This window comes from Pristiophorus japonicus, chromosome 20 (assembly GCF_044704955.1).
Source record: "Pristiophorus japonicus isolate sPriJap1 chromosome 20, sPriJap1.hap1, whole genome shotgun sequence".
NCBI classification, from domain to species: Eukaryota; Metazoa; Chordata; class Chondrichthyes; family Pristiophoridae; genus Pristiophorus; species Pristiophorus japonicus.
This window is the reverse complement of record NC_091996.1, coordinates 23,993,826-24,005,863: the sequence shown is the minus strand read 5'-3', so window position 1 is coordinate 24,005,863 and position 12,038 is coordinate 23,993,826. Positions and strand designations below refer to the sequence as shown.

Here is a 12,038-nt window from a genome sequence, read left to right as displayed (position 1 = left end):
CAGTCTACTCAATCTATCATCATTGAGGTGTGGAAAATTCTTAGACTTGACCCATGGTTGCAAATAATCTTTATTGAGTTCGACCAAGTCTTGACACACACAATGTCTTAAGCAATAGCCGTAGACAAAAATAAACAATGTTCCCTGCTTTCACTCTGTATAGAAAGCGAAACCTCCATAGATTATTTCATTCGTGTCTCTCTATGAATTGTGATGGAAAGTTTAAGCTCTTTATAGGGCTCGAGTCATGCACAGCCATCCCTTAAAAGAAGCTATTTTCCAGTTTCTTAACTGATCTGTTGATCATTGTTTGTTTGGGATGTAAGCTACCCTCTTATCTGGGAGACACTTGATCGCTTATTCAGCTTTCCTTGCTGACAAAGCTTTTTCTTGCTAAATGTCACCCATACCTTGAAAAATTCAGGGAATAAGCAACTTGACCATTTTTATTATTTACACAAGAACATAAGAAATAGGAACAGGAGTAGACCATACAGTCCCTCGTGCCTGCTCCGCTATTCAATAAGATCATGGCTGATCTGATCATGGACTCAGCTCCACTTCCCCGCCCGCTCCCCTTATCCCCTTATCGATTAAGAAACTATCTATTTCTGTCTTAAATTTATTCAATGTCCCAGCTTCCACAGCTCTCTGACGCAGCGAATTCCACAGATTTACAACCCTCAGAGAAGAAATTCCTCCTCATCTCAGTTTTAAATGGGCTGCCCCTTATTCTAAGATCATGCCCTCTAGTTCTAGTCTCCCCCATCTCTGCATCCACCTTGTCAAGCCCCCTCATAATCTTATACGTTTCAATAAGATCACCTCTCATTCTTCTGAATTCCAATGAGTAGAGGCCCAACCTACTCAACCTTTTCTCATAAATTAATCCCCTCGTCCCTGGAATCAACCTAGTGAACCTTCTCTGAACTGTCTCCAAAGTAAGTATATCCTTTCGTAAATATGGAACCCCCAGCTAGAGGATTAATCTACAAGCTATTTACAAGTGAAAATAAAACAAAACCTTTAATCCTATGAGATTAAACCAAATCCTAATCCTATATGTATACAAGAATAGGTGGGAGCATCATAAATATTTTGGGTCCTATCACTAAGAGGACCCAGCTGCTATTTTAACTGCGAACTGAGTTGGTTACCCGCTCAGACATCAAACTCAGTAAAATCTGGCCGATACCCAGCCTGAAATGCCTCCACCAGGCCCCACAAAGAAAGTTTGGCTGCTGACCCCCTGAACCCGCATACCTTTCCCGCATACCTTCCCACCTGTGAACCCCTCCCAAAACACCCACGGCTAATGTGCTGGATCACAAATTTCATTTTTGTGTGTGTGCTTGTGTCTTAACCATTGCATTATATTAAGCAAATGTTTAAATTCATCCTATGCCAAAGTGGCCACTTGGCTCGAAGTGTAGAAGGGGGAGTTGCATCTGGTATTTTGTGTGTTCATTTTGGCCCATAAAATAAAGTAAAGAACAAAGGAAAGTTTTGAAAAATGAGCAGGGCACGAGAGGGGGGGGGAGGGTGGAGATTCTCGACGGCTGAGCGTCCCCTGTTAGCACCTGGGCAGGGGTGCCGAGGGGTCAGCGACTGGGCGCGGCGATGCATGCAAACCTCCGTGCCGGTTTAGCACTGGCGCTAACTCGTACTGCCTAGGCCGCTAGCCCCTCGCACATGATGGCGACATAAAGTGTGCAGCGCCCCCTTACCGCCCCGGACGTGAAATGGCCTCCCGCCTCCAGCTGTACCGCCAGCCGTCAACAACGGCAGGGAGAGGAGGCGTTGTCACCTCGGCTGGCCGCTTGGGAAGCGCTAATTAAAGGGAATGGTTTTCAGGTAGGCCAACATTTATTGTTTGCACCCAGTCTGGCGCCTGCTGAAAGTTTTGGATGTTTCATGGCTGCAAGATGTCCCAGCCTTCCACTCCCGGAGTGTGTTTGGGACTGTAATGGTAGTCGCACGCAGGTCACCCTGCAACGCAGAACTGCCGCCAAGTTGGTGGTGCTCCATCGTTGGCCCTTCCCTTTAAGTGAGGGAAGCAGCCTCTGATGCCGTTGGCGATGCGTTACACATTGCTCAGCGCTCTGCTGCTACCGCCCCGCTCTCAGACTTTAGCGCCCCGAGAGAAGTGGTTAGCGCTTGATTTAGCACTCCAATTCCCTCTTGTGGCGCGAAAGCTGAATTTCCCGCCAGGAGAGGATCATTAGCGCCTGATGCTGCTTTTCCCTACTTTTCTAAAGTTAGCGCCACAAATCGCGATGGTTTTTCTCCCCGTGGTGTCTGTCCTCACCAGGCTAGGCAGGTGCGAGGTTCAACCTCCAGCCTATGGTGGGTAGCAGATCTCAGCGGGTGCTGGGGATCTCAGTGCTACTGGATTACAACAGCAAAAATAAACCATGCTTCCAGTTCCTGATTGCTACCCAATGACAGCATTAGGCTTGAACATGATGCCTGTTGCAGTTGAATAGCCAGGTGCCTCTTTCAAGCAAAAAAAAGTAATGCCTTTCACGACCACCGAATATCCCAAAGCGCTTTATAGCAATGAAGTACTTTTTGACGTGTCGTCACTGTTGTAATATCGCAAACACAGTAACCAATGTGCACACAGCAAGCGCCCACAGGCAGCAACGTGATAATGACCAGATAATCTGTTTTAGTGATGTTGCTTAAGGGAAATATTGGCCAGGATTCCAGGGGTAACTCCCCTGTTCTTCTTTGAAATAGTGCCATGGGACTTTTGCATCCACTTGACAGCAGACGGGGCCTCGAGACTCTGGGGTGGGATTTGAACCCACAGCTTTCTGACTCAGAGGCGAGAGTGCTACCTACTGAGCCACAGCTTGCAAATGAAAATTGGGAACTCGAAGATGACTGTTGCAAGGCAGCAATATGTTCAGGAGAGGGGAAAAATTAGCGAGAGGGAATAAAGTGATCGGCACGATAGTGATCATCGTTAAACCACAGCAGTGGGCCAAAAACGATGTGAAGTTATTATATTTTCTCAATTGACTTGGAATCTTAAAAAGAAGTCTTGATTTTGATGTAAGCTAGTAACTTTTGTCTGAGGATTATGCAATCACCACATAAAGGCATTGCCATGGATTGTGAAGCTAAAATGGCTGCTTTGGCGTGAAATAAATTTGGTTCATATAATGAAAGAAAGACTTGCATTTATATAGCGCCTTTCACGACCACCAGACGTCTCAAAGTGCTTTACAGCCAATGAATACTTTTGGCGTGTAGTCACTGTTGTAATGTGGGATGCACAGCAGGCTCCCACAAACAGAAATGTGATAATGACCAGATAATCTGTTTTTTTGTTCTGCAGATTCTTTCTTTCTTTTCCTTCTTTCCTTCTTTCTTTCTTTTTCTCTCTCTCTTTCTTTCTCTCGTTCTCTCTTTCTTTCCAATATAATGCTATGATTAAGGCAATAATTAAGACAGCCTCCCATGGTGACTAGTTGCAATTTAAAGCTGCAGAAATGAATCTTGTCACAAAATAATAAACAGTTTAGTCAACGTTAATTTTCATCTTGAGCACTGCGGTTAGGCTCTTGTACAGGCATTGTTTGCAGATGACCTACATAGCTTTAACACGTTATGATAAATAAACACATTTCCAGGCTAACAGTGGTGTACTGTGCATTAAGAAACTGTCATTTCCTGCAATAAATACACTGGGCTTCCCTATGCTGTGCTCTTGCCGGAGGGTAAGGTTACTTCATGTTGACAGTGAATGACCCATGAGTTGCAGTGCAGTGATTCGCATCGATCTTTGAGTTACTGAATGTATTATGTGTTACATATCAATGTGTTCTCCTTATTGGCATGACCAAGTCACTCAAATCAGTATATATATAGTGGTTTACCTCTGTCACCTAGCAGGCACATGGGAACACCACCACCTCCATGTTCCTCTCCATCCTGACTTTGGAAATATATCGGCCGTTCCTTCATCGTCACTGGGTCAAAATCCTGGAACTCCCTCCCTAACAGCACTGTGGGAGCACCTTCACCACACGGACTGCAACGGTTCAAGAAGGCGGCTCACCACCACCTTCTCGGGCAATTAAGGATGGGCAATAAATGCCCAGCGACGCCCACATCCCAGGAACGAATAAAAAAAATCTCGGCATGTGTGAGGCTATAGCATGTGATGGTTATCCATGCTGAGCTGAGTGATGACCTGTCAGTGTTGATGACCTGTCTGTGCGTTGAATAAATATCAGATTACGTAGCTGTCCAGTATTTCTTCTGTGGGCCCAGCAGAGTACAACTATAAATATAAATTGCTCCAGGCTCTGGATTTTCTCTCTCGTGAACTGTTATGCCAGATGAAAGTGCAAACTGTTTTGGAAAGTAATTTGCAATCAAACCTAGTTCTCCAAGTGTAATAAGGCGCCATTAATCCTCATTGCTGTGACATACCTGCTGCATTCATTATTAAGCGCACACCTCTTAAAGGTTTGCCAAACAATTTTTCATGATGTCCGTGCCCATTAAGAGGATCCATATTTGTAATTAATATGCCCGATATTATCAATGTGTGTGTCCCAATGAAAGGTCTCTCTTGTTTTAGCCGATGCTGTACTAGAAAGCATTGTATTTCTTGTTGTCAAAGATGTATACAACATTAACCCATACTGGCATGCAAACCAGTTTGTTTCTCTGTTGACCAAGCACGTTTCATATCGGCCATTGACGATAATGAGAGCACACACAGCTTGACTACAAAACAAGCCACTGTGTTAATTAAAGGTATCCTTACTGTGCAATCATTTTAAAACACTGCTGCAGAGAACTCGATTTTAAGAGCTTGGGTTTGAATGTGGAAATTAAGTTTTTTTTTTCACTCCCGACTAGATTTTTTTTTAAAACCATCGTTCTTGCTTCTTCCAGGACCCTCGGAGGTGTCGGCGTCGGTGAGGTACAGCCGGAGGCCAACGTGTCCCGATGCCTCTGTGGCGGGCAGCCTGAACACTCCCCCAGTGCCCAGGCACAGGAAGAGCCACAGCCTGGGAAACAAGTGGGTGAAAATATCTCTCCGATCCCGAGGGAGTTCTCTCGAGTCATGCTGAGAATGCGTTTGGACGACCAGTGTCACGTCTCAGCTTTAAAAGCACTGACTTGCTCATTTAGCGCTACGCATTCCGCAGGGAGGGAATTGTTTGTGAAATTTGAATGGATTATCTCTTTTTCCCCCTCCCCAAACATCCATCACTCTGAATGGAAAAAGCTCCTCGCAGCTGGAATTTTCTCCACTTTTGGGATAATGGGGGAAATTCTATTCCGTAGGGTTACATCAATCATGTCAAGTAACTGAAGGGTCAAAGCACTGCTCCAAATCATACAAGAAAATATCAAAGCATAGCTATACAATATAATGTAACTGGTTCTTCCATTAAGCACTCTTCTGCCATCGGATATGACTAATCTGTGCTCAGTTGTTGCTACATTTTGTACAATTGTGGGTGTAACTATAGCAACCACGGTTTCGTAAACATGACCCTGGTGGCTGTTCGGTGCTGATTGAGTAAGATTGAGTGGAATGGGCCTATATTCTCTGGAGTTTAGCAGAATGAGAGCTAATCTCATTCAAGTGTGTACAATTCTGAGGGGGCTTGACAGGGTAGATGTTGAGAGGCTGTTTTCCTGTGGCTGCAGAGTCTAGAACCAGGGGTCACAGTCTCAGGATAAGGGGTCGGCCATTTAGGACTGAGATGAGGAGGAATGTCTTCACTCAGAGGGTGGCGAATCTTTGGAATTCTCTGCCTCAGAGTGCAGTGGAAGCTCAGTTGTTGAGTATATTGAAGACTGAGATCAATAGATTCTTGGGAACTGAGGGAATCGAGGGGTATGGGGGTCGGTTGGGAAAGTGGAGTTAAGGTAGAAAATCAGCCCATCATCATCATAGTTAGTCCATCGGAATCGAGGAAGACTTGCTTCCACTCCCAAAGTGAGTTCACTGGTGGCTGAACAGTCCAATACGAGAGCCACAGACCCTGTCACAGGTGGGACAGGCACGCGTCGAGGGATGGGGTGGGTGGAGCTGGTTTGCCGCGCGCTCCTTCCGCTGCCTGCATCTGACCTCTTCACGCTCTTTGCGTTGAGACTTGCCCTCCCGGATGGACTTTCTCCAGCTCGGGTGGTCTGCGGCCAGGGTCTCCCAGGTGTCAGTGGTGATGTCGCACTTTACCAGGGAGGCTTTGAGGGTGTCCTTGTAACGTTTCCGCTGCCCACCTTCAGTAAGATCAGCCATGATCTTACTGAATGGCGGAGCAGGCTCGAGAGGTTGTGTGGCCTACTCCTGTTCCTATTTCCTATGTTCTTAAGTTGATGCCATAACTGAGCTGGTTGAAGGATTGTACCAGCTGTAACTTCAGAAGAATAACCCTCCCCTCCACTCATCCCTTGGCACAACTCTCTGCTGGTGTGCAATTGTCGCTGTTTATTTCTGGCTAAGCGTAGCAGCCGGCAGATTCTAATACTGCGGCAGGTACAAAGGCAGCGCAGTTTTTTTTGTTGGAAAACTCATTTTTAAAGATATTGATAGCATTTGTTTCTTGTTATTCTTGCTTTGCAAAAATTTGGTTTGAAATGATTGTCATATCTAGTTTGCCTTTTGGATTTCCAGTACCTTTAATATCAGGTGGCTGTTAAACTTGGACAGAGGTGGTTTATAGGTAATTGACTGGGTCCCATGCGCTTAAGAGCTGCTAGTTCGGAAATAAAGCCCCATTCGTCAGCATCTCTGGACGTCCCGTAAAATCATCTACTCTCCCAGACCATTGGAGCCTCGGCCCTTTCCAGTCTTGTCCAGGCGTAGATATTCACCGCAAAATAACCTTCAGCTGTCCGCCTCCTATAAACCAAAAGTTACGCAGAAATATAACACTGGCATCACAGCTCGGGTGCACATGTCCTGAGCTATGCCTGCAGTTATTTTTGTGAGATTGCGATTTGAAAGTATGAGATTAACAAATGTCAGGGAAGAGTTTTGGAAAAACTGATGCACCTCGCTGAGCTATCAGTTCTCATGATTCATACCCCGAGGCATCTTGTCTCGGGGGGGGGGGGGGGGGGGCGGGGGGGAGGAAAGAGTGTTGTAGGAGGAGGATGCAGAAAGTTTAACCGTTTCAGGTCTGCAGATTTCCCAATATTTTGCTTTTTATTCTCCCTTTCAGTGCGTTCTTCTTACTTTCGACTGAAACTACTTGGGCAGCGATCCAGTGGGATTTATAAAACCCCAATAGAAATCGGTCTGATCTCACGGTTAATGAATAAACTAGCTGCAAGAGCTTTAACAGAATTGGATTCCTTCAGTAGGTTGTGCAGGACTCGGGCACATTTGCTCTTTGCCATGTGAAGGAGGGGAGAGTCTGCATTTGTTCCAAATAGGACGCGCGGGTAATAATGTTAAAGAAAGACGTACATTTATATAGCGCCTTTCACGACCACCGGACATCTCAAAACGCTCTACAGCCAATGCAGTACTTTTGGAGTGTAGTCACTGTTGTAATGTAGGAAACGCGGCAGCCAATTTGCGCACAGCAAGCTCCCACAAACAGCAATGTGATAATGACCAGATAATCAGTTTTGTTGATATGTTGAATGAGGGATAAATATTGGCCAGGGCACCGGGCAATAACTCCCCTGCTCTTCGAAATAGTGTCATGGGATCTTTGACGTCCACTTGAGAGAGCAGACGGGGCCTCGGTTTAACGACTCATCCGAAAGACGGCACCTCCGACAGTGCAGCTCTGCATTGGAGTGCCAGCCTAAATGTTGGAGTTGGAAGCAGCCAGTCAGCACTTGGGCCCTAAATACCTCGTCGTTTGCTCTGTTAGTCTTGGCCTGCTCACTTCCCTATCTGTTCACCCCCACACCGTTGGGAGTGCGGGCATATGAGAAGCAGGCCGCCATGTCTCATTGGAACCACAGCTGTTCCACACTGGGTACAACTCTGTGGAAAAACAAATATATTGAGGTGCCTCACAATGACGTACCCTTCCAGCGAGTGCAGCTGGGATTGGTGCAGTTCAGTCCTGCCGTTGCTTAATTCCAACTATCTGGCAATTGACACTTTCTGGCAGTGGATTCCTGCTTTGCTGAATGGGAATATGTCAGACGATTCAAAATATTTTCGCCCCAAAAGCAAATGTGGAGTGGACTACAAATCATAGTGGGAAAAAAAACCGGGCAGAGCTGAACTGGAAATCTGGAACAAAAACAGTAAATGCTGGCAGCACTCGGTAGGTCAGGCAGCATCTGTGGAAAAACAGATACGTTAACCCTTCAAGTGCGGCCCCCTTGGCCAGAACCAGAGGATATTACAGCGGAACCGAGCCAGGGAAGGGGACAGAGCAAGAGCAAGCGTACATGGGAGAAGACACAAAGCGGGCAGAAAGTCAGCGAGGCGAAAGCGCCACACGCCAGTTGATGCCAAATTCAGCAGCAAGCCTCGTTTGGGTGGAAGCGGCAAGCTGCGGGCACCACAGGAGCTGCCCAGCAAACTGCACTGGAAGGCCCGTGTGGTGCCCGCAAATATAGGCATGGCAGGGCACCTCGGTCCAGTGGAGTGCACATCCTGTGCCTTGTGGGAAATCCATGACGCTTCCCGTGCCCCGGACAAGCACGTGCGCAGGAAGTGTCATCGGCTGGGGGAGCTCAAGCTCCGGGTTTCGGAACTGGAGCAGCAGCAGCTGGTGTCACTGCGATGCATCCGCAACGCTGAGAGCTACGTGGATAACACGTTTCAGGAGGTGGTCACCCCGCAGATAAGGAATGCGCAGAGGCAGAGAGGGAATGGGTGGCCGCCAGACAGAAAAGGAGGACCAGGCAGGGGGGTAGTGCAGGAGTCCCCTGAGTGAATCTCGCTCTCCAACCAGTATTCTGTTCTGAGTACTGGTGGGGGACGATGGTTCCTCTGGGGAGTACAGCCAAGTCTGCAGCATCACGGGTGGCTCAGCTGCACGGGGAGGGGGGCAGGGGGGCATGAAGATGAGTGGAAGAGCAATAGTGGTAGGGGGTTCGATAGTATGGGGAGCAGACAGGCGTTTCTGCGGCTGCAGACGTGACTCCAGGATGCCAGGGTCAAGGATGTCACTGAGCGGCTGCAGAACATTCTGAGGGGGGAGGGTGAACAGCCAGAGGTCGTGGTTCATGTTGGTACCACCGATATAGGTTGAAAGAGGGATGAGGTCCTGCAGGCAGATTTCAGGGAGCTAGGAAAGAGATTAAAAAGCAGGACCTCAAAGATAGTAATCTCTGGATTACTCTCAGTCCCGTGCGCGAGTGAGTATCGAAATAAGGGGATAGAGCAAATGAATGTGTGGCTGGAGAGATGGTTCAGGAGGGAGGGCTTCACATTCCTGGGGCATTTGGGACCAGTTCTGGGGAGGTGGGACCTGTACAGGCTGGGCAGGTGCAGCTCAACAGGGCCAGAACCAATATGCTTGGGGTGGGGGGGGGGGTGGGGCGGGGGGTTGCTAGTGCTGTTGGGGGAAAGTTTAAACTAATTTGGCAGGGGGATGAGCGCCAGGATTAGAAAGGAGAAATAAAGTGCTCAAAGGATTGGGAGAGGCAGAGAGCACTAAAGTAAGAAATAGTAAGGTGTTAGTTGGGGTCCAACTAAGAGAGAATACAGGGTGATCTAAGATGGGTTTACAGTAGCACACGAAGCGTAGTAAACAAGGTAAGTGAGCTGCAGGCACAAATAGCCATATGGGAATGTGATGTTGTGGCAATAACTGAGACCTGGCTCAAAAAAAGGGCAAGATTGGGTATTAAATATTCCTGGGTATAAGGTGTTCAGGAACGATAGGGAAGGAAAGATAGGAGGTGGTGTAGCAGTATTGGTTAAGGAGAATGTTACTGTCCTGGAGGGGTCAAGGACAGAATCTAAATGGCTAGAGTTAAGAAATAATAGAGGTGCTATTACACTACAAGGTGTATTTTATAGACTATCAAATATTGGGCAAGATATAGAGGAGCAAATTTTCAGAGAAATTACAGAGAGATGCAAGAACTATAGAGTAGTGATAATGGGGGACTTCAACAACCCTAATAGAGACTGGGATCGCAATAGTCAGAGAGGGGGAAGCATTGTTGAAGTGTGCACGAAATAACTTTCTTGATCAGTATGTTTCCAGCCCAATGAGGGAGGAGGCATTGCTGGATCTGGTTCTGGGGAATGCGGTAGGTCAACTGGAGCAAGTGTCAGTCGGAGAACATTTAGGGAACAGTGATCATAGTATCATAAGGTTTAGATTAGCTGTGGAAAAGGACAGGGAGCAATCTCGGGTAAAAGGGGGAAAAATTGCACCTCGCCCCAATTTTATCGCCCGGCCCGGAAGTCCCACCTTGGGCCGTACACCCCTCAAAGGAAGCAGAGCAGGCCAGCGCCGTGAAGCTGACCCGCTACAACGCCCCTCCCCCCCCCCCTTCCATTAACGGGGAGGGCCGCTGTGCACTCTCTGCATGGCCTTTTGCTGGCCACCACGGGGCCACCAGGGAGGTGCGGGACCGGGCAACCCAAGATGGAGTGCTGGGCTGCGCGATAGCAGCCCATTCCACGCTAGGGCCGTCATGGTTGGGCCGACCCAAGAGTCGGCTGACCAATAAAGATGGTGACGTTGAAATACCGCCCTGGGAGCGGATGTGGCCTGCGGGGCAATTTCCCCCGTGGGGCAGAAGGGGTACGGTGTGTGGCGGTGAGGGGTCGGCGCCGCACGGCGATAACTTTACCCGTGGGACGCAACACTGCCGGGAAAGAGCCCCCCCCCCCCCCCCCCCCCCAAACCTCCGGGGCAATTTCCCAGGAGGCGGTAGCATATAGGTGGTAAGAGGAGAGTGGGGCTGATTATGGACCAAACAGGAGACCTACGCATGGAGGCAGAGGATATGGCTGAGGTACTAACTGAGTACTTTGCATCTGTCTTCATCGAAGAAGAGGATGCTGTGTAGTGAAGAAGGAGGTAGTGGAGACACTTGATAGGATAAAAGTTGATAAAGAAGATGTATTCGAAAGACTGGCTGTACTTAAAGTGGATAAATCACCAGGAGTGGATGGGATGTAGCCTAAGATGCTGAGGGAATTGAGGGCGGAAATCGCGGCGGTACTGGCCATAATCTTCCAATCCTCCATAGACACAGGGGTAGTGCCAGAGGACTGGAGAATTGCAAATGTTACACCCTTGTTCAAAAAAGGCTGTAAAGATAAACCCAGAAACTGCAGGCCAGTCAGTTTAACCTCGGTACTGGGGAAGCTTTTAGAAACAATAATCAGGGACAAAATTAACAGTCGCTTGGACAAGTGTGGATTAATTAAGGAAAACCAGCACGGATTTGTTAAAGGCAAATCGTGTTTAACCAACTTGATTGAGTTTTTTGATGAGGTAACAGAGAGGGTTGATGAGGGTAATGTGGTTGACGTGGTGTACATGGATTTCCAAAAGGCATTCGACAAAGTGCCACATAATAGGCTTGCCAGCAAAGTTGAAGCCCATGGAATAAAAGGGACAGTGGCAGCATGGATACACAATTGGCTCAGTGACAGGAAACAGAGAGTAGTGGTGAACGGTTGTTTTTCGGACTGGAGGAAGGTATACAGTGGTGTTCCCCAGGGGTCGGTTCTCGGACCACTGCTTTTCTTGATTATATATTAATGACTTGTATGTGGGTGTACGGGGCACAATTTCAACATTTGCAGATGACACAAAACTTGGAAGTATAGTGAACAGTGAAGAGGAGAGTGATAGACTTCAGGAAGCCATAGACAGGCTGGTGAAATGGGCGGACACGTAGCAGATGAAGTTTAACGCAGAAAAGTGTGAAATGATTCATTTTGGTAGAAAGAATGAGAAGAGGACATGAAAACTAAAAGGTACAATCCTAAAGGGGACCTGGGAGTATGTGTACATAAATCGTTGAAGGTGGCAGGGCAGGTTGAGAAAGCCGTTAAAAAGGCTTACGGGATCCTCGGCTTCATAAGTAGAGGTATAGAGTATAAAAGTGTGGAA

At 47.6% G+C, this 12,038-nt stretch overlaps 1 protein-coding gene across 5 annotated transcripts in view; it reads left to right on the top strand.

The window, feature by feature from the left end:
- The window catches only part of LOC139232442 (ras-specific guanine nucleotide-releasing factor RalGPS1-like), a 1,066,646-nt gene that overhangs the window by 974,579 nt on the left and 80,029 nt on the right, over nt 1-12,038 (top strand). For all 5 annotated transcript variants that reach the window (XM_070862624.1, XM_070862625.1, XM_070862622.1 and 2 more), the window contains one exon: nt 4,918-5,044. In XM_070862624.1, coding sequence (XP_070718725.1) covers nt 4,918-5,044 — 127 coding nt within the window. The remainder of the gene's footprint in view (nt 1-4,917; nt 5,045-12,038) is intronic.